This window comes from Peromyscus californicus, unplaced genomic scaffold (genome assembly GCF_007827085.1).
Source record: "Peromyscus californicus insignis strain IS unplaced genomic scaffold, ASM782708v3 Scaffold_9__1_contigs__length_137607984, whole genome shotgun sequence".
NCBI classification, from domain to species: Eukaryota; Metazoa; Chordata; class Mammalia; order Rodentia; family Cricetidae; genus Peromyscus; species Peromyscus californicus.
In genome coordinates, this window is record NW_026294617.1 from 47,272,800 (window position 1) to 47,296,490 (window position 23,691).

Here is a 23,691-nt window from a genome sequence, read left to right on the forward strand (position 1 = left end):
ACCAAGCTTTTACAAGACTGCAGAAGAATCTGATTTCTCTGCTGATCTGGTACATTTTTAGATGAGAAAAACAATTTTTTTTTAAAAAGAAACAATGTTAAACTGGGCATGGCAGCTCATGCCTATAATTTCAGTACTAGCAAAAACGAGATTGAAAGGTTGCCCTTGAGTTTAAGGCTAGCCTGGACAATATATCGAGACTGCCTCAAAATAACAAAAAACAGAAACTCTGGGAATGGAGAGATGACTCATCTATTTAGAGCATTGGCAGAGAATTCAGGATTGATTCCCAGCACTCACATCCATTCCTAACTGCAGTTTCCAGAGATACAATGCCATCTCCTGACTTACAGGCTCTAGGTACATAGATGGTACATACAAATATACAATAAATAAATCTAAAACAAAAACCCAAAAATAACCATCCACTTATACAAACAAAGTCCGAAAGTCAGGTATGATGGCATAATTCCAGCTCTCAGAAGGTAGAGGAGGCAAGAGGGTCACTGCAAGGTCACTGCCTGTCTGGTCTACATAGAGCTTCAGGATAAAAGGATTACACAAGACCCCAACACAAAAGAGTCTCCCACCAAGAAAAATTAAATAAAGGTAAAAATATGAAAATCAAAAGCATTATGATTAGCATTAGGGAATGTTTTCTTTCTATGTTATAAGAACAAAATAAACTTAAATTCATGATTTTCTTATGAGAAAATTTTTTTTTATTGTCTATTGCTTTATTTAACACATTCAGAGCCAAGAAACAGCAAAGTGTCTTCTCTAGGTCCTGCCTTTAAGTGAATCAATATATATAATAAAAGTCAACAAAGGCATGTAATGAAGCAAAAACAAAAACCATGCCATTAGCAGCCTGTGGGCCCGAGGCGGGGAGACCCATGTATGCGGCTGTTAAAAGCCACACTGAATGAGGGAGTATTTTACAAGCTGTTCGTGGTAGTTGCTCTCATCCTGAGGGGCCATTTCAACCCTAGTTTCTCTAGATGGAGGGAACTAACAAACTGCCAACCACAGATCTCTGCTGCCTCCCCCTTGGGCTTCTGGCTATTGCACTCAGTCCCTCAAACCTGCATTCTATCCCTGCAAGTAGGGTTTATTGGAGTTCCTGGGCAAAGTTGGTTGTCTCCTTGGATAGCCCTTTGAAGTTGCTCAGAAGGGGCTGTTATATGTCCTAGGAGGATAAGGACCTCATCAGAGTGATTTTTTTCTTTCTAATTGCTTCTATTCATTTTTTTTTCATGAAAAATATTTCTAATTTAAAAAATGTATTATGTGTATGAATGTTTTGTCTATATGTTTGTCTGCACATCACTTTCACATCTGGTGTGCTTGATGAGAAGAGGGGGTCCTACCCCTTGGAACTGGGGTTATGGATGGTTGTGAGCCACCATATAGGTGCTGGGAATTGAACCTGGGTCCTCTGGAAGAGCAGCCAGTGCTCTTAACCACTGACCCATCTCTCCAGCTCCTCTTATTGAAAAATTTAAACAAATCACATTAAAGGATTTTGTAAGTGAAAAGAATAAAAATCATTTACTTTAAATAACTTCATTTTAGAGACAGAAACGGAGACCAAGTGACTTTATTAAGAATATCGGGGCTGGAGAGAGCCCTGGCTGCTCTTCCAGAGGTCCTGAGTTCAGTTTCCCAGCAACCACATGGTGGCTCACAACCATCTGTAACGTGATCTGGTGCCCTCTTCTGGCCTGCAGGGACACATGTAGACAGAACACTGTGTACATAATAAAGAAATAAATCTTAAAAATAAAAAAGAATATCAAATCTCTGCAGGGCGTGGTGGTACACACCTATAATCCCAGCACTTGGGAGGAAGTGGAGGCAGATCTCTGTGAGTTTGTGATTATACAGAGAAGCCCTGTCTTGAAAACAAAACAAAAGAAAAAAAATCTCCCTAGCTTCTGTGTTAACAATAAACCATAGCTTCAGTATTTTAGGGAAGAGATCTGAGTGGGATTAAAGATCTAAACTCTGTGTGTGTGCACGTGCGCGCGTGTATGTGTATGAGTTAAACCTACAAAATTTACTATACTGAACAGGACATGAATGCAATGAGATGATGACACTAAGGTTTTGGCTCAAGCAACTGAAGGACAGAAATGTCATTTACTGATATAGAGCAGACTGAATGATTCCCAGGTAGGTCCAGGGAGCTGGATGGGTTATGTCACTCACTTCTGAACTTGTTATTAAGGTTAAAATGCTTAAAATGTATAAAAACAACATGTCAAAATAGTCAAATGAGTCTGGACTTCAATCAAGTTGGGACTAGCCAGGCATAACAGTGCCTGCTTGCATGCCCAGAACTCAGAAGGCTGAGAGGTAGGAGGACTGCAAATTCCAAGCCGGCCTAGGCCACTATAGTGAGACCATGTCTTAAAATTTGAAAGTAAAAAAGAAAAAAAGCCGGGCGGTGGTGGCACATGCCTTTAATCCCAGCACTCGGGAGGCAGAGCCAGGCGGATCTCTGTGAGTTCGAGGCCAGCCTGGACTACCAAGTGAGTTCCAGAGAGGCGCAAAGCTACACAGAGAAACCCTGTCTCGAAAAACAAACAAACAAAAAAATTAAAAAAAAGAAAGGGAGGAAGGGAAGATATCCATTTAGAAAGCTGTCAGTATAAAAACACAAGGTCAGATGACCTGAGGAAATCACCTATGGTAAAATACAGTGCTAGGAACCCCTAAGAGGCAGAAGACCAAAGAAGGAACAGTCAGTGAGACAGAACACAGAAATCTGGAGCCACTTAGCATGGGATGGGGTGGGGTGGGGTGGGGTGGGTGGGAGACGGACGGACGGACACACACACACACACACACACACACACACACACACACACACACACACACAGCAGTGACCCTTAGTAAAGGCTCTCCATCCTGGTTCAGTTCCCCTGCTGCAAGGAGCCAGTGTAATTGAAGAACCCGATGACCTCAAGTCCATCTCTGCACATCTATCTCTTTACCAAAGTTGGAAGGGATCTTTATTACTTCAAACAGTAGTGAGGTACAGAATTTACAGATGGACATCTGTAGGGAGAGGAACTTGAACAAGCTGGGATTGCTGCTGTAAAAAGGCAAACTTGGGGTCCTGTGGCATGGTTCAGCAGCAAGCCTAAAGACCATGAGTTCCTATGTGGTAGAGGAGACAACCAGTGCCCATGAGTTGTGCTCTGACATCCACACATAGGCTACTACATATTCATGTCATGGGCACATGCATGTGCAAATAAAGTGTAATGTAAAAAATACGAACAAGTAAATAGATAAACTTGGATACATTTTTAAAAGGAACAAAAAAAGAAAATTGTGTTGGTAAAGTTATGGAGAATTTGGAGTCTGTGTGCACTACTGATGAGAATGAAAATTGTGCAGGAGCTTTGGAAAAGTGGTGTTCCTCAACTTTTTATTTAAATTAAAGCAGAATTATCATATGATATCAATCCTGCTTCTCGGTATATATACTGAGATAAACTGAAAGCAAGAATTCTGTGTACCCATATCCACAGTAGTTCTATTCATAGTGAATAGTGAAAATGTCCTTTGATGGATGAATGGCTAAATAAAAATTAGACTAAGTATGGTAGCTACCCCATTGGCTGCATTGGTAGAGGGGGAACCCTTAAAATCCTGAGACTTTGTCAAAAATGAGACTCTGCTTGCAGTCTGCCTCCAAGAAAGCAAAGGAGGGCTAGTAAGTGAAAAGGGTGTGTTTGGTTCTCTCCTTTACTCCATTATAATACTATAGCATAGCAAATGAAATGTGAGTTAGCACCTCTTAAGTACTGAGCAGTATTTTAAGTGAACTGAATGTCTGTCTACTGGTGGGAATAAATGATAACAGAAATAGGCCATATCTCATAGCAGATGAAGGGCTTGGGATTTTTATTCTTATGATCATTATTAACTATTTTGTTACTTTTAATGTGTATTTAGTAATGAATAGTTTTCAGTCTTCATCTTTTTTATTTTTAAAGCATTATTATTTGTGTGAGGTGTGTGCATACACACTGTGCCCACACACATCCATGCATATGGAAGGACAGCATTACGGAGTTTGGAACCCCAAACTGACTGAGGTTGTCAGGTTGTATGTTAAGTGCCTTTGCCTACTGAGCCACCCCATAGTCTTCTTCAGTGTCTCCTTTGATCCTTGAAAAGTCGTGTGTGTGTGTGTGTGTGTGTGTGTGTGTGTGTGTGTGTGTCCGTCTCCCACCCACGGACAGGAAGGGAGGGAGGGTTAAGAAAAGAGAGAGGGGAAGAGGGAGGGAGAGGTGAACGAGCAAGCCAGGTATAATAGCACACAGCTAAATCCAAGCTCTTGGGATACTGAAGCAGGAGGATAGCTCCTCAATGCCATCCTAAGCTATGTAGTGAAACACTACTTCAGAAAAAAATAAAATTGCTATGTACTACCTTTCACACTCATATTTTCTTTTTCTCTTTTAAAAATATTTCATGCCGGGCGGTGGTGGCGCACGACTTTAATCCCAGCACTCGGGAGGCAGAGCCAGGCGGATCTCTGTGAGTTCGAGGCCAGCCTGGACTACCAAGCGAGTTCCAGGAAAGGCGCAAAGCTACACAGAGAAACCCTGTCTCGAAAGACCAAAAAAAAAAAAAAAAAAAAAAAAAAAAAAAAAAAATTTCATTCAAGCATGGTGGCATACAACTCTAATCCAGGTATTTAGGAGGTTAAGGCAAGATGATTTCAGATTCAAAGCTACCCTGGGTAACTTAATGAAACCCTATCTAAAAAATGAATGAATACATTCCCTACCTAAAATATTTCCTTTAGTGTCAATTATATGACAGTTTCAATAATACATGCCTAAAGTCCTGGCTACTCAAGAGGCTGAGGAAGGAGGAGGATCACTTGAACTTGAAAGTTCAAGGATGGTGTATGGGCAGAACAGTGAACTCTACATTATTCAGAAGCTTCACAGCATTTTGGGAGACACTGACACTAAGTATGCAAATTCCTGTAACTTTAAGTGTAGGAGTTTTGGGAGACTAGAACAGCATTCTGACAGTTAGAGTAGCCTGTGTGAAACACCCAAAGCAGAGAACTACAGATGTCTAAGAGCTAGAAGAAAATAGAAGATACAGGTAGGAAAAGTAGATAAGGACAAATCTGAAGGACCTGAAGGTCTCAATTGGGCAGTCAGAAACTAAATGTGGCACACTGGAAGCTACTAAAGCAGGGGAGCATGGTTTGTTTGTTTTGTACTGCTGGGTATGAAACCTAGGACCCTAATATTTGCTACAACATACTATATATGTGATTCAACTCTAGTTTAGAATATACTGTATATGATGATAAACTTTTAAGGTTATAAAGGTCTATTCAGATTAACAAAAGCTGATTTAAGGTGCATGTCTAACTACTTACATCTTTGCTAAATGTTTAACACCAAGCTGCTAGAAAATTTAGACATGTTATCATTCCCTGTTTGTAATCTGTACTGAAATCCACATAGAAGGAAAGGCAGTGGACTCACACCTTTGTGTCATAGTAGAAGCCTGGGAAATGATTTTGAGCTAAAAGCACAAACACCCTTCAAGTCGAGCTTAGAGAGGACAGAAACCTTCTGTGGAGCAGAAGGGCAAAAGTTCACTTGATCTTGATTTTCAGTATGAATAGACTGTGGAAGAAGGGCTTTTTCCCTCTATCCTGAAGACTGGATGCATATAGATTAGACAGACATTTTCAGCATAATGAGAAGCACTTTTAAGTTTATACTTAGAAGACAACCAAAGGAAATTTAAAATCTTGAGTTTGTGACTATGATAAACGAAGCCACACAAAAACCCCTGCAATGTTCTGTAATGGTGTGCCTGGTCCCCCAAGAAAGTCCTTTCCCCAAAGTCAGTCATTTAGACAAAAGCCCTCATTCCCACAGGGGCTTGAAGAAAGTTTCTGCTTGCTAAAAAGGGAGTCATTCTTATCTCTGGCAAGAGGGACTTGTGGCCCTTCCACTAACATGACTGTGGTGCCTATTAACTTGTCAAGGTCAATGCTAGCCTCTAGGCTCCCTCTGTGCCTGCTCACAAGCCCCCCTTCAGCTAACTAGTCCCTTTTCTCCAGTTCCCACTTAACCCTGAAATCTTTGCCCTGTCACTTCTTGCTTGCCCAGGTTTCAGCAGAAGATGAATGAAGATAGATAGATAGATAGATAGATAGATAGATAGATAGATAGATAGATAGATAGACAGACAGAGGAAAGGATATGACTGCTCCTAGGTATGGTGGAGGACAAAGTTTATTATAGATATGTGAGAGATCATAGTCAGAGGCAGGGACATCTGTGAGAGTCCCTAGTGGACATGACCAGACTGAGCTGGGCCATGTAGGAAATAGGGGGAGGGAGAGGGTAGAGAGGGGAACCAGGTGCAGCAGCCAAGAGGGCAAATGTCCAAAAGGGGGCAAGTAACTAAAATGTCTGGACTGTACAGGGAAGAGCCTTTGTGGGAAGAGTAGACCAGTCCTTGGGGTTAGAGAGTTCAGGGTAGAGGTATGACAGCCATACCCTGTAATAGGTAGGGACTGAGGGATACAGGGAGACCAGGCAGCCAGGCCTGCTTTGATATGTTAAGTAGACACCTCAGCCATTCCTCCTGGGTTTGAAGCTTAACACCTAAACATGTAGGCAAGCACCACTGAGTACTCCTCAGCCTGGATTTACTTTTTTTAAAAAAAAAATTTTTATTTATGTGCCTTGGTGTTTTGCCTTCATGTATGTCTATATGAAGGTGTTGGATCCACTGGAACTTGAGTAACAAACAATTGTGAGCGGCAGCCATGTGGGTGCTGGGAATTGAAACCCCTAGCCCTGGAAGAGCAAGCAGCCAGTGCTCTTAACTGCTGAGCCATCTCTCCAGCCTGGCCATTTTCTTAATTGGAGAGTAGTATCTCAAAACAAACAACCCCTTCGTAAAGCTAACAAAGATAAGCAACATTCTAACAGTTGTAGCAAATAAACAGGAAAGAATGAAACACCACTATAGTAGCAACCTTTTCTGAAAGAAACTGCTTTCTAGCGATGCTTCCTGAAGGTTCCTTATGCGAGACATAGACTGCTCTCCCTGTGTTTTCTCCCTGTAGAATAGACAGGCAGGGAATTAGTAGAAAGGAACCTGAGGGCCCAAAAAAGCCAATCTAGGTTGATCTGCTTTAGCTTGGGCTGTTCATGAGCTGAGTTAAATATCTTCAGTAACTTAACACATATTAACTTAATACTAAGACTAAGATAGTAGCTAGGGAAAAAAATGAGTAGCTCACTTGGAACTGGCAAGCAGTATGGTAAAAATCCATCAATTCTCACAAAGACAATCTTACCTTTAGTATCATAGATAATGTGAGAACTGGCATTTTCTGGTAACTTTCCTAATAGCCTACCCTACTTGACTCTAATCTAAATACAGGAGGGCTCCCTGTTATTACTAAAAGCTTAATTCACAACAAGTACTCACAAAGGTAGGATTTTAATTTTTAGATGCAGAAGTTAAGGCTGAAAACATTAAACTTTCCTAATGGTGTGTGGCTCATGAGATGTAATCCTAAATCTTCTAACTCTAGAGATCAAGCTTTTCTATTCACTTAGGATTGCCTTTTCCTTCAAACTAAAGGTGTGTTAAAGAAATAAAGCAGTTCACTCCAACTCTAGCTCCTAACAGTTACATCTGCTCACATGGTCAGCCTCAGGCCAGGGCTCTGAGAGATTCCTGACCTGGCAAAATAGGAACTCAGCCTGTTGCTCATTGCTTTGGGCTTTTAACAGGATCTCAGCCACAGATGCTGAATAAATACCTGCAGAACAAATGCATGAAACAAAGGGGAGAGTAGAAGTAAACGTCAGTGACAAAGAGCTGCTTGCACAAGTTCAACTCTGACTACTGGGTAGTGGAAACTGGTCATGGCCTCAAAGAATTCTTTGAATTAACCTTTCTTTGTTATCACCATAATACCATCACTGAAATATAACTCACATACCATACAATTTTCTCACCTAAAGACAACGAAGTAAGTTTTTATAATGACTGCTACCCTCTAACTTCAGGTGACTTTCATCACCACAAACAACAGTCCTATACCTAAAGCATTTCCCCCCCATTTCCTCTATCCTAACTCTTAGCAACCAGTAATTACTTCGTCTCTATTGAGTTACTTATTCCAAATGTTTAACACTATGATATTATCAAGTATCTGTGTATCCCTCCTCCCCAGTACATCTTCCAAAATTCTTTGGAATTTCTGGATAATTAGTGTCTTTAGTGACATTTATCATACCTATAACCCAGCAATCAGGTAGGAGCATTAAGTTTATAAACTGAAAGCCAGTCTAGGCTACAAAGGGAGACTGTGCTCAAAAAGAATGTCTGCTAGGCATGGTGGCACAGGTCACTAAGCCCAGTAGGAAGATCTTTGTGAGGTCAAGGCCAGTCTGGTCTACATAGCAGTTCCAGGACAGCAGGAGCTACACAGAGAGACCCTGTCTCAAAACAACTACAAAAAACAAACGTACAAACAAAAAAAAAAATGCCATTAGGATGATTATAAGATGACAGTGGCTGGGGAGCCTTATGGTGAGTATAATCAGAGATCTGAGCTTACCTTTATCATTACTATTATTTGCAGAACTGTTTGTTAATCAAACCCAGAGCCTTATATACAAGCTTTGTCCCAGGCACAGGGCAGAGCCTTTTCATCTTTACCTCCTAGCCTTGGGCAAGAGAGAATGCTGAGGCCATCACCAACCACCAATACCTAATCATGCCTATGTAAATGATGTCTATAACACATCCCTACCCTAACAACAACTATCTTGAAGATTTTAGGAGCTGAATGTGTAGCAGTACTTGCAGGGCAGCACACTGGGAATGTCATGGAAGCTCTGTGGCTCTTCCCATGTAACTTTTCTATTTGGCTGTTCAACTGTAGCCTTTTAATATTTGCAATTGTTTCCCTGAACTCTGTGAGCTATTAAAGTTATTGAACCAGAGGGGAGTAGTCATGGAAATCTGGATTCACAGCTAGCTGATCAATCAGAAGGCCACAACCTGTGCCTGCAAACTGCATATGAAAAGTGGCGAGAAATCTTGTGGGACTAAATCCTAGACAGCTTCTGGAACTGATATCTAGCTGATAGCTACCAAAAACTGCTTGAGAGATTAACACCAAAAAAAATCCCCCAAATCTGGTGTCAGCAGTATTGCATGTAGAGTAGTTTTGTCATATATCTTTCTATTTGTAAATGGGAATGTGTGATTTTTTTTTATTGACTTCTTACAGGAAGCATAATGTTTTCAAGGTTATATCTATACTGTTACTTGTATTAGCAGTCATCCCTAGACTATGACTCTAATCAAAATGCCAGCTGTTGCTTTGGATTTATCTGATTATAAGAACAAAATTTCCCATTATGCGTGAACTATTTTGATCTGGGTCAATTCCCTAAAACTATATAATCTAAAATCAGCTCCTTCTATTTGAAGTTATGAGGCAACTTTCAATTTTAACATCATCAAAAAGACCACAGTACTTTCAACCAGTAGAGAGCCAAAAAACACTTGGGTTTCCATAACATGGTATGAACACAACTATGTAAAAATCTTAGATTAACATTTTGCTTCTTTTTCTGTAGTACCAAAAGCTAAAAAGTGGTTAGAGGCAGGACAGATAGTAACAAAATAGGACCATCTACAATGACTATGCAGCTCTGGAAGTAAACAGATTTTCACAGAACTGCTCCTTGGAGGAACCACACACAAACATACCATTAAAGGCAGGCGGGCATCAGGAGCAGTAACAGTGCTGGCTGACACAGCTCATCTAGGAGAGCAATAGTGGAGGAACACCAAGACAGTATAAAACGTCTTCCATTTCTGTAAAAGGGGGTGTTAGCATTCAGGCATTGACACTGCCTGCTCCCAGGGACCTAGCAGCAGCTGCCAAGATGTGACACTGTAGCTACTACAGCCACTAAGTAGAGCACTCTCCCTATGGTCATACCCTATATCCCCTTATAAAAGGCAAGCCCTTCTTGCTCCCTTCGCTCTTTCCTTCTGCTCTCGACAGCAACCCCTCTCCTCCTCCTCCTCCTCCTCCTAGCCACCCAACCCACTGGTTCCAACATGTCATCTCCTTTGCCAGCTTCCCAGGCGGATTCCCAAGTCTGGGATACCCAAAACCCTTCTATTGCTAAACAGCATTCCCCTATCATCATCCAATTACAGGACCCTCCCCAGTACATCACCCAAGCCCAGCAAGCACCTACTCTCACTCCAGATTCTCAGGAGACTTCAACCTATCATCTCTGACCTCCTAAGAAAAAAACTAGTTCGGCCCACATCTTCCCCTTTTAACACCCCCATACTTGCAGTTAAAAAGCAAAATGGGACCTACCCCCTGGTTCAAGCCCTCCGGCTCATCAATTCTGCAATGGTCCTACTCTACCCCTTAGTGCCTAACCCTTACACACTCCTTTCCACTATCCCCTCAGGGACCTCCCATTTCTCAGTCCTGTATCACAAGGACATCTTTCTTTTATTTATTTAACTTGTTTAATCTCTCTCTCTCTCTCTCTCTCTCTCTCTCTCTCTCTCTCTCTCTCTCTCTGTGTGTGTGTGTGTGTGGGCGCGCACGCACGCTCGTATGTATGTGTCTTGGATTTGACTTTATATATGTGTGAATGTAAGCTGGATTTAACTCTGCGAGTATGTGTATGTAACTTAGATTCAACTCTGTGTGTATGTACATGTAAATATTATTTAGGAAAACATGTTTTAAACAGCCACCATCTTTTACTAAGGTTAAAAAATACATATCATGTGACACTTCTTAGTTCTTATAAGATGTCTGTTCATTGTATCGCCTTTCAGACTAAGGAAGCAACAGGTCTCAAATATTTTGGATTGGTATGGACTTTGTATGATGATAGAAATGCAAGTTAATGGGCAGTCACCTTAAACAGGAATGAACAAGTCTTAGTCTTACGAAAGCTGCTAAAGTATTGTAGACTGTTAAGGAATACAAGTTAATAGTCAGTCATCTTATAAATGATCAAATTCTTTAATTGTAGTCATGCTAAGTATGAATATAATTAAAGGGATAAGGCTTACTCAGTCCCCTGTATATGTTTTCAAAGTTAAGTCCAAAATAAGTAACTAGAAACAAGCAAAGTTTGTCTATTCAGATATACCTAATAGACAGTCCTCAAATACTTCAGAGATCTGCAGAATATGGCATTTAAAGTGCTTAATAAAAAAGCTTTTCATGATAGACATACCAGCTCCAGGCAGCACCCCTATCTACTCCAAAGAAAATGGATGGGCACAGAAGAACTTCCACCAGGAGCTTGCTTTAAATGGGGCAACACCAGCCACTGGGCAAAATAAAACAACAACAACAAGAAACCAAACTGCCTTTTACCTCAACTGCTGTCAAGACTCTGTCCAGACTGTGGACAACAGGACACTGGGGGACTGATTGCCCCGCTTTGCCTAAGACAGGTAGGCTGGTCCCCCACCAGTTCCTACTCCACAGGAAAGTCTGTCAGATCTTCTGGATCTGGCAGCTGAAGACCGATGCTGCCCTTAGACCTCTGTCCCCAACAACCATGGAGGACCCTGGGGTAGCTGTGTAGGTGGCCAGTGAGTCTCTGTCATTTTAGTAGATTCAGAAGCTACTTGGTCTGCACTTCTGCTTACTCAGGTAAAATTTATCCTTCTCAGAACTCTGATGGTGTTTGACGACTAGGCTAAAAGTAGTTTTGTAAGTTTAACAGCAGCAGCCAAGGCTTCAGCTGCCTTCTCAGTTCTCTGTGTAAAATTCAGACCACCGGCCTCACTTTCCTAGAGCTACTACTAGGTCTAGACACAATTTACCTTGTTACCATACTCAGAAAAGAGATAACTCACAGAACAGATTTCAATGTAACTTTTCACTATTCCTTTATTTAAAGGAACCCTTTAAAATGACTGCTCTCAGAATCAACAACTTGTATCTCCTGGTGACTAAGATAGAAGAAGGTGTTTTAAGGTGCAAAGGTTTATGTAAAGATATGAAAGCTTAAGTTGTGAGGATCTAAGAAAACGTTCAGGGTCTAAGAAGGTGTTTTAAGGTGTGTAAATGCAAGTTATAAAGGTCTGAGAATGAAAAAGCTTAAGTAGTGATAAAAAGTGATTTGAGGTATTTAAAAGAATAAAAATGTTTCAGATTTCTTTACCTCACTATGCTACTGTTGTATTAAGACTCCAAAAGCTCACAGTCTTAACATTAATCAATGGAATTCTAATAAGCTATTAATCTATCTCTGGCAGAGTACCACTATTATTATTATAGTCACAAGCTCAAGATTTTAAATTCCCTTTGGTTGTTTTCTAAGTATAGATTTAAAAGTGTTTCTCATTGTGCAAAAAACATCTGTCTAATCTATATACATCCAGTCTCTGAAGAGAAAAAAGAGTGTTAATGCTTTGAACCAGAATCATTTTTTTGGATCCCCTATGACACGAAGTTGTGAGTACATTGCCTTTCCTACAATGTGGATTTCAGTACAGACTACAAAAAGTGGGAATGCTAATGTGTCTAAAACTTATCTTTCTGTAAACTCAAAAAATTCTTGTGAGCTCCAGGAAGTGACTTGGATCCACCTCAAACAGGTCAGATGCACTCCAGATAAGTACTGTCAATCAACATCCTAAGTTTCCTGACCTACTGCCTGTTCCTGAGGGTGGGATCTCCCCTACATTTCCCTGGTCTTGGGACTTCCCTCCCTCAATTACCAGGACCTAAGAAAAATTTCCCTCTCAACTTCTTAACTTTATCTTCTGCTCTGCCAGCATCCTGCCAGGTCCTCTCAAAATCTGCACTACGGGGATAGCTTCAAAGTGGCTAACCCCACGTGGTCCAACCTCACAGACTAGACCTGTACTTTCCTAGGACCTGACGGTCCCACAAAGCCTGGACAGCAGTGAAACAGCCAGCTATCCCAGCACTTGGCCAGCATCCCAGCTTTCTCAGGTCCCCCAAAGATGCCAATGCCCCCAGACAACAGGAAGCAGTCTAGAGAACACAATGCCCCCCATTCCCACCTCACCAGCTACCCCCTCCAATTTCGTCACCTTTTTATACTAAACAAAAGGGAGGACTGTTAGCATTCAGACATTTACACTGGCTTGCTCTCAGGGACCTAGCAGGACACAGCAGCAGCAGTCAAGATGTGACACTGTAGCTACTGCAGCCACTAAGTAGAGCACTCTCCCTATGGTCATACCCTATATCCCCTTATAAAAGGCAAGCCCTTCTCTCTTTTCTCCTGCTCTCGCTCAGAGGCCGCCTCTGCACCTCCCCCAATAAACCTCTCATATGAACACTGTTGCAGGGTGTGACTTTGTGGTGCCCCTTGGTTCCCACCCGCCAAGATCGCCTCCTGCTACTGAACTATTACAGAATGAAGAATCTGTTTTGGTTCAAGGTTCAAGAGATACAGTCCACCATAACAGAGAGCATGATGGCTAGAATAGACCCAGTAGGTAGCAACAAGAAATTTTGCTTTTTAGTATTAGAAAGTATGTCCATAATCAAATTAGTAAACACTGTATTATCATAGGATTCTGGCCTTTGTTAAAAAAATTCAATGAAGTTTCAAGTAAAACGTAATTTACATTAATCTTAGAATTTAAAAACAAAATAAAACAACAAAAAACCAGGGTCTTATTGCGTATTGGCTTCAGTATGCTCCTGTCTCTGGTCTCCTGAATGCTAAGATTACAGGTGTGCATATCACATAGAGTTTACGTTAAGTTTAAAGTAAATTAAATTTATAGTAGCAAGTGACCAAATGTTGTTCTGATACTAATTAATATAAAAAGTCGAACATTTCAACAGTCAAGCTACTTACATTACCAGCAAATGTCTATGACCTGAAAATCATTATGGATACTAAAACTGTAAATTATAAGTGTTTTCTGAGTCTGGAGAGACGGCTCAGTGGTTAAGAGCATAGGCTGATTTTCTACCCAGTTCAAATCCCATCACCCACATGGCCACTCATAGCCATGTGTAACTCCAGTGCCAAGCAATCTGATGGCCTTTTCTGGCCTCTATAGACACTGCACACATGTGGTACATAGGCTATGTACAGGCAAAACACCTATACATATAAAAAAAATTAAAAAAACAAACAAAAAGTTTTTCCAGTTAAATTTATAATCTGGTGGGGAAGCAGTAACGAAATCTACATAAAGCATTAAGCCTAGTAGTGGTAGTACATGCCTTTAATCCCATCACTCAGGAGGAAGAGGCAGTCGGATTTCTGAGTTCCAGGCCAGTCTGGTCTATAGAGAGAGTTTCAGGACAGCCAGGGCTACACAGAGAAACTCTGTCTAGAAAAAAAAAGAAAAGCCTGATGATCCAAGTCTGATTCCTCAAACCCACATGGTAGACAGAATCAACTCTCACTGATCTTACATGGCTGTTGTGGCAAATATGCACCCATGTATACATGTACTCACACACAAAATAAAGTTAAAGATAGTTTTTCTTAAGAGTCTATAGTAATTATAAGTGATAGTTATCTACAACAAAAGCAATGCTAATAAATTATAAACATGATGATTATAAGAGAATGGTTCGCAGAGCCAGGAATCATCAGACTTCAAATTCACAGAGATCTGCCTGCCTCTGCCGCCCGAGTGCTGGGATAAAAGGTCTGTGCCACCACACTTGTTGAGATATTTTAAAAGGATTTTCAAGGTCAAAACTATCTTCCTGAAAATAAAAAAACATACATTAATAATATGTGTGTGTGTGTGTGTGTGTGTGTGTGTGTGTGTGTGGATGGGTGTACATATACATGTTAACACTGCAGTGATGCAAAGGGGTTAAACTGCTAGTGCTCTAGCAGGAATTAAGATAAGCCAGCTGTAACAGTGTCATTGTATTTCAGTTAGGCCAAGTTACTGGACAATGTCCTTGGGGCTGGAGAGATGACTCAGCAATTAAGAACTCTGGCTGCACTTCCTGAAGAATTGAGTTCAATTCTTAGCACCTACACAGCTGCTTGCAACCATCTGCCACTCCAGTCCCAGAGGATCCAACGCCCTCTTCCAGCCTTCAGCAGCACCAGGCATGCACAGTGCACAGACACATGTGCAGAAAAAACCCCTCCAGCCAAGACACACGTGCAGAAAAAACCACTCCAGCCAAGACTACAGTGAGAGATCCTGCCTCAATAAATAAACAAGCACACACGTGAAGAACATTTATCAATTAAACACTGACCTTTCCTTTCTAATTATGTGACAAAACAAGAGTATACATAAATGACTCCAGCAGCAATATCAACTTCCATAATCAGATGTAGAAAAAGTACTTGGACAATTAAGTTGTGAATTGAACTAACCATTTTTTTTTCAAGAAACACCATTTTCACTTGACAGAATGACAGAGAAATTATGGTTATTTTGATTCAGTGTCTGGCAGATGTTTAAAAAACGAGCAAAGTAAGCCTATAGCTTAAAGGAAAACAATTTACAGTATTTACTGCTAATGATAAAATTTGGGCTTTCAAGTAAAAATTAGTTTTAGAAAACTGTGTCCACCACCATGAGCTTGACATGTTTCCAACACTGATTTTTCTGAATTGTACTAATAGCAATTGTGATTTTTCTTTTTAAAAAATCTCTTTAGGTTGGGAGGAAATCTTTTCATTGCATAACAAACTGTGTCAGCATTTGGAAGATCTGAATAACTTTAGTTTGGTTTTGTCAGTGGAATACTTTCCTGGGGCTATATTATAGTATCTACAATTAAGTATCTTGAAAAGGTAAATGCTTTTTTTCCCAAACACTTATCCATGTGCTAAATTCAAAAACTGATACGGAAATCTCCTAAACCAAACATTAAAGAGATTTGAAAAAATGTTAAATATGGACATTCTTCTCATTAAATAATTTTTGTTTGGGAAAGCAAGTTATTTTCCATTAAAATTTTATATTCATACAAAACAGCTTTGAGGGGTTGGTTCTCTCTTTTCCACCATGTGGGTCTTGGGGATTGAACTCAGGTCATGAGGCTCAGTAGCAAAGACTTTTGTCTGCCCAGTTACCTTGCCAGCCCAACATTTAAAAAGTACTGATTTTAGCTGGGTATGGTCTTTAATCCCAACACTAGGGAGGCAGAAGCAGGTGGATCTATGAGTTCAAGGTCAGCCTGGACAATAGACCAGAGTCCAGGACAGCCAGGGCTACATAAAGAAACCCTGTCTCGGCCGGGCGGTGGTGGCTTTAATCCCAGCACTCAGGAGGCAGAGCCAGGCGGATCTCTGTGAGTTCGAGGCCAGCCTGGGCTACCAAGTGAGTTCCAGGAAAAGGCACAAAGCTACACAGAGAAACCCTGTCTCGAAAAACCAAAAACAAAACAAAAAAAAAAAAAACCCTGTCTCAAAAAACCAAACAACAAATATATATTATATAATATATATTTAATTTTCCAAACAGAAAATATTGAAAGAGATAAACAAATAAAAACTAAGACTCCTTAATGAGTCTCAAACCTCAAACATCTATAGACTTTTGAAACACATATTATATGGGCTGAAGAGATAGCTCAGCAGTTAAGAGTACTAGCTGTTCTTCCAGAGGACCTGGGTTCAATTCCCAGTACCCACATGGCACACACACTGTCTGTAACTCCAGTTCCAGGGAATCTGGTACCCTCACACAGACATACATTCAGGCAAAACAGCAATGCAAATAAAATAAAAATGAGTAAATCTTAAAAAACTTAAACCAAAAAACCCCATATATTGTTTTTTTCTTTCTTTCTTTCTCTTCCTCCTTCCTTGTCTCACTGTAGCCCAGGCTGACTCATGGTAATTCTCCTGCCTTGGCCTAGCAAAAGAGAGTCAGACTGCCTGGGACTGGAGTTACACACGGCTGTGAGGAGCCATGTGGATGACAGGAACTGAAGGGGATAGAAGATTAGCCAGTGCTCTTAACTACTGAGCCATCACTGTAGCCTCAGAAAAGACTTCTAATCCACACTGGTTAGCATCCACAGTGATTTTCAGGTCGTAGACACTTGCTGGTAATAGGAGCAGCCTGACTACTGAAAACGTTAAACTTTTTATATGGGATTCTAAGTATGTGCCCCACAGCCCAGCTCTGTTGCATTTTATAGGTGCCACTCAAAAAACTATCCTCACAGTAGTGTCTAGCAGACAAAAGGAGTCTCACTGAACACTGACTTTACCAAATCTAAATGGAAACAGGGTGTGTTTTTTGGTGTTAAAAGTTCCAAGTGATACAAAATTCCAAAAATCCCTGTGGAGAAGGGAACAGTAATGACTAACCTATAGAAAATGCTAGTAATGCTTTTAAACAAAACCTTTTGACCAAAATTGAGATCTGTATGAGGCTAAGAAGAATTAAGATAGTAGAGTATAAAAAATACAGAAGGCTTTGATATACCTCAGATAAAATCACTCCCTTGACTGTTAAGTCAGAAGCAGTTTCTTTTTAATTTCTACGATTGAGATAATGAAGAGTTAAACATACCAGTAATAAGTGCTCAAAAGCTCCTTCAACTATGCTCCTGCCTCTGTGCCAAACAAAACTAAACCAGAAGGCTCCCAAAACAGCAATGCAAGTCAAAATCTGATTATGCACTCTCATTTAGTGCAGGCCTCGAGTAAATGACCACTCCCCCAGAAAACAATAAAAATGTTTTAACTAACCACAACCACGTCAGGATCAATATTTTACAACTACCTATGGAGCTGGAGAGATGGCTCAGCAACTAAGGCATGAGCTGCTCTTCCAGAGACCCAGGTTTGATTCCTAGCATCCACATGATGGCTCACAACCACCTATAAATCCAGATCCAGGGGAATTTGACACTCTCTTGTGGCCTCTGCAAACAACAGGCACACATGTGGTACATAGACAGGCAAAACATCCACACACATAAAATAAAAATATTTAAAAACCCAAATATTATTAAGCAGGGTGTAATGGTGTAAACCCTTCATCCCAGCACTTCAGAGGTAGAGGCAAGGAGATCTCTGTGAGTTCAAGGCCAATCTGTTCTACATAGTAAATTCCAGGTCAGCTAGGGGTTACACAGTGAGATCCTGTCTCAAAAATAAAATTACCCTCCCCCCCACCTCCCAAGAAATGATTATATTGGAAAGCACAAGAGCTTGGGCTCAATTACATATAAAAACTAAACCAAAACAAACAACTACCTATGCATTTTCCTAAAACTGTTTCATTCTTTCAAAAGCACACATACATTCTTCCCAAGAGTACATATTCATTTGACCATGAAACATGTAACTGACCAGTAAATTGACCATTAAACCATGAAAAACAAGGACATCTTGATATATATTAATTTATTTATTTTTATTTTATATGCATTGGTGTTCTGCCATGGGTGTCAGGTCCCCTGGAACTGGAATTACAGACAGTTGTGAGCGGCCATGCGGGTGCTGGGAATTGAACCCAGATCAACTGAGCCATCTCTCCAGCCCCTTGATATTTTAAGAAAATAATCAATGAAGCCATTCTGAACTCAGTTGCTTTATAAACCAGAAAAACTGATATAGGAAAGCTAAAACAATCATTTAGATCCTAGGGATATTCCTATCAGATATCTCATATTGTTTCATGCTTGGACTATTATTTGAAGAATCAGACAGTAGTTATTTTAAGCACAGTAAATATGTTCCAAGATTTGTGATGAGAGAGGTCAGTCGCTAAAGTTACTAAGACTTAATAGCTTAGCAATGTTTTTCACTCTGTACACTTTGAGTCAACAAGGCTACTTCCCAAAAACAAAACAGCCCATCAATGTTACTTTTTCAATCTGACTTCATATTTTATACTCAAAATTATGTTGCATTTCAATACTCATAATTAGTATAATCTGTTTTCACAAGATCTAATTATTTTTCTACTATATTTACAGTCTATTTGAACCTGCAAACTTTGAGAATTTTTATAGAAACTTTGAAAGTTTATTAGAAATGCTACAAAAGAATCCCTCTCTGCTACTAAACTTAAGTAGATGAGTTTAACTTGCTTGTTCTTGACAAACCTCGCTGACAGTTTGGTCACTATCCATTTCCTATATTGTACTGCATAGATATGTAGCCTTCTCTATGTTAAAACCCCCAAACTGGCACTGGATGATCCTCTACCACACTACAGGAAGAAGTCAAGCTTTGATGAACATCATCTGATAACTCCTTAAACATTACTTCAAATAGATAGACACTTCCTTTGACTTCTGCTCTTTCAAGAAAGCATGACTGTATTTTTGGAGGAGTCAGAATGATATACTGAAAGGTACTAATGAATATTAGAAATCTATGAATCATAAAATTATGACTTCAGAAAGGTCACATCATTGTGCCCAAATTGCCCTCCAATAAGCAATTCCCCATTGACTCTTTAATGTAATATAAAGTGAAAAGTAACATAAGTTATATATACACACAGGGAAAAAAAACAACCCTAAAAACCATACACAGCTAATTGCAAATAAGGAAGCAAGAGATTCATCAACCACATTGAAGCCTGTTAGATTCCCCTCTTCCTCCAACAAAAGAGTATATAAACTGTTCAGTGAGTTGTGAGGCTTCTCACAACACTAATGTACTAATGTCCACAGCATTCAGGAAGCAACTGTCCTGCACTGCCAGTTTTGTAGATGAAAAGAATCCTAAGACTTAATGATTCTTCCACGGTCACACACAGAGATCAGGTATAATTCAATTAAAACTGGCAGATTATGGACTCATTACTTCTAATCAACCTCTCCCCCAAATGTAACAATTATCTCACTCTATATGCTGTTGTGTATTTACACATACACTGTCTAATAAGATGGCTATCAGCCACTTATTAAGCACTTAAGAAACAGCTGGTCTAAACAGAGAAATACTGTAATGGTAAAATAGAACCTGGATTTTGAAGATTTAGTAGGAAAGGAATGTGAAAATTTTGATTTTTTAAATACAGATTAAACGTTAAAATGACATTTAATATATACTGGGCTAACACTAGTTGTACAGCAACAGCTCTGCCTCCCTCAAAATATAAATCTTAAGACCAAACCAAAAAGCGGTAATTTCTTAGTATTGTTATATTCTACACACATTACCTATGTAACACAATGCAGTAACTGTGTCTGGAAGGGGAGAAAATGTACATACATGTTTCTCAAAGATACAGGCATGTAAGTAGCAAATACAACAAACAGACCATCTAAAAGGAATAAAAGATGTTTTTGTCTCATTACAAGTACACACAATTTTTATAAGCTTTTTGTTTTCTTTTGTGTACTGAGGATCAAACCCAAGGTTTCATATATGCCATAATTCATCACTGAACTACCACCCACTTATGTGATTTAAGTCATGTCATAGTTGTAGATGGAAAAATGAAAATATTCTAATTTCTAATACATGTACATGGATTCAGTCACCAAAGAGTAGATACAGATATTATGACCCCCAAATACATTTAATATGCATTGATATATAGTTTTAAATTACCTATCATAGTAGCCACGTAATTCAATATTTAATCTGTTAGAGACTACAGTGGCAACAAATTCATAGTAAGGTTCATTTTTTTTTTTTTAAAGAATAATTTTAAAACAGGGCAGGGAAGCACATGCCTGTAATCCCAGCACTTGGGAGGGTAGCAGAGATGATCACACATAAAATTAAAAAAATACAACAGTGTGGCAGGTTGGACATGGTGGCACATACCTGTAATTTTAGCATTCAGGAGGATGAGGAAGGAGGATTCAGAGTGTAAGACTATCCTGGGCTACAGCTACAAAGTGAGACCCTGTCCAAAATAGAAGAATAAGAGGAGGGAGGTAAGAGGGTCTGGCAACCCTACAAAAAGTTAGATGTAAATCCTCGTTACAGCATGGATGAACCTTCAAGGCAGGTAGCCACAAAATATCATAAAATGTACACTCCATTCAGAATAGGCAAACAAAACATTGTTTTGGGCTGGAGTAGCTGAGAAAGACAATTACTGCTAATGACTTATGTCAGGGGTTCTTTAAAGAGTAGTAAATATTCTAAGATTAACTTTGGTACTGATGGCACAACTATGTAAGCATATTAAAAGACCTTTTTCTATGGGTGATTTGTATATTATGTGAACCACATCTCAACTAAACTGTTAAAAATAGGTAGCAAAAGAAAGTAATTAGCTGCCGGGCAGTGGTGGCGCACGCCTTTAATCCCAGCACTCGGGAGGCAGAGGCAGGCGGATCTCTGTGAGTTCGAGGCCAGCCTGGTCTCCAAAGCGAGTTCCAGGAAAGGCGCAAAGCTACACAGAGAAACCCTGTCTCGAAAAACCAAAAAAAAAAAAAAAAGAAAGTAATTAGAAGTTGGGCATGGTGGCACACACCTTAGAGGCAGAGGCAGGTGGACCTCTGTGAGTTCGAGGCCAGCCTGGTGTACAAATCGAGGTCCAGGACAGCCACGGCTGTCACACAGAGAAACCTTGCCTTGAAAAAACCAAAAAAACCAAAAAAAAAAAAAAAAAAAAGAGAGATTGGTTGGTAATGTGACACTGCTGAATTTCTAAACTTTGTGGTATTTATCAGTTTTATAGTTTCCTATTTTGTGATTTTTTTCCTATTCTAAATATTCGTATTAGTTAAAAAAAAGGCAGTTCCACGTGTAAAATTTGACAACTATGAAATGTGCATTTAAAAACTGAATTGACTATTATGACATGTAAATTACTCCAATGAAGATGGTTAAATGTGGGAACTGAGGAGATGGTTCGGTGGTTCAGTTCCAAGCACCCACATGACAGTTCATAACTGTCTGTAACTCCAGCTCCAGGAAATCCGACATGCTGCTCTGGCCTCCCTGGACACCAGGCACACACATGGTACACATACACACATGCAGACAAAACACCTCTACAAATAAAATAAATCTTAAAAAGATTTTAAATTTCTTCCACTATAAAAAAAAGTTGTAACAAAACCAAGCTTTATTAACCTCCAAACAATCTCTGAACAGTCACACACACCCTGAGACATATAGCACTTCTAACTATTGCAATCAGCTGAAACAGCACAAACTACATTAAGAGACTGAACGGCACAGTAAAAAGTAAACAAAAGTTGCTGTCTCAATCAGGCAAATGCTCAAGTTCAGGGACAGACTACAGCAATATGAAGATCAGTTACAAGAACATATAGGGGCACAAGACATTTTACCACTTTCTCTTAAAAGTTAAACTCTTGACTCAGAGTGGTTTGTGTGAAAGAAAATATACATAGGCACTTAAAATTTCCCAAAGAAACACACACACACACACACACACACACACACACACACACACACACACACACACACACACACACTGTGTGTTTACTACATCGAACCTTGGAAGCAGCTGTGTCTAAGACAATGAACCCTTTTTTCCCCCTTTTAAAATAATAGGTGATGGTGTCAGTCCACAGACCACCGATCCCGATTCCTCACTGCCACCACCACCACCAGGAGGTGGAGGGAAAGGCTACCGTACACCAGAGGATGACAGCTTTGTATAACCCTTTGGACTTTCTATGTAAGAATGCACTGGCAGTCTCTTCTCAGGAGAGGTGTAAAGAGATTTGTGAACAAGCTCAAATAAGGGGGATCCTTTTCCAGGAAAAAGGCACACCGTGCGCCACATCTTGAATCAGCTAAGGACCAGAGTGAAAGCCAGGCCGCTGGAAGGCACTGTTAAGCATCACCAGGACCGCCTCTCGCGGCGCGGGTGTCTTTTTCAACAGAGAAGTTGACTCCTGTAGTTTGGACGTAGGGGTAAAACAGAAGTCGGCAGGGGAGATCAGAAACGAACGTTTGCGGAGGCGCCGCTGGCCCGGGGAAGTTACGAGGTCGCTGCCCGCAACGCCCGGCGTTGGGGCTCGAGCGGGACTGGAGCGGAGTCCGAGCCTCCGTCGCGGCAGAGCCTCCGCGCGGCCGATCTCCCGGCCGCCCGCACCCGCGTCTAGCCGGCTCGACAGGGCAGGCCTAGGCCGCGCCCGGCGGGCCCGGGCGCTGTCGCCGGCGGAGGCGGAGCAGGCCCGGCACAAACTTCCCGGCGCGGCGCCCGCGTCACGGACGCCCGCCCGCCCAGCGCCATGCCGGCCGCCGCGCCCGCCCGACTCCGCACGCACCCCGCATCCCGCCGGGGCCAGAGGCCGCGGACCTCACTGTACCTCTAAGTCGCGGCCTTTGTTCTTGAAATTCTTGAGCCGTTGGTTGTCCAATTTCTCGTTGTCCGCCATGGCCGGGCCGGCGACTCTTCCCCCCCCCCGCCCGGGCCCCGCGGGATCCGCCCCAACCACCGCGCCGCACCGACGCTCCCAGGAAGCCGGCCGCCGCCGGCGCCGCCCGCCCGTCCGCTCCTTTCCTCTCGCCCGGCCTCCGCGGCCTCCGCTCCCCGGCCGCCCCCTCCTGTCCCGAGCCCGGACACCACAGCAGCTCGGGCGAAGACAACCGCGGGGCCGGCGGCGGCAACGGCGGCGGAATGTGCTGCCGGCTGAGAGGGGGTGGCGGCCTCGATCTGAGGGCCCGGCTCTGCGGCCACGCCCATCGCCGCCAGCCCGGCCCGCCGATT

General features: G+C 41.2%; 1 protein-coding gene across 1 annotated transcript in view; it reads right to left on the reverse strand.

The window, feature by feature from the left end:
* Kpna4 (karyopherin subunit alpha 4) overlaps positions 1 to 23,398 on the reverse strand; it is a 64,910-nt gene extending 41,512 nt beyond the window's left edge. Inside the window, exon 1 of the mRNA XM_052730630.1 lies at positions 23,291 to 23,398. Coding sequence (XP_052586590.1) covers positions 23,291 to 23,359 — 69 coding nt within the window. The 5' untranslated portion in view covers positions 23,360 to 23,398. The remainder of the gene's footprint in view (positions 1 to 23,290) is intronic.
* Between the last annotated feature and the right edge of the window lie 293 nt (positions 23,399 to 23,691).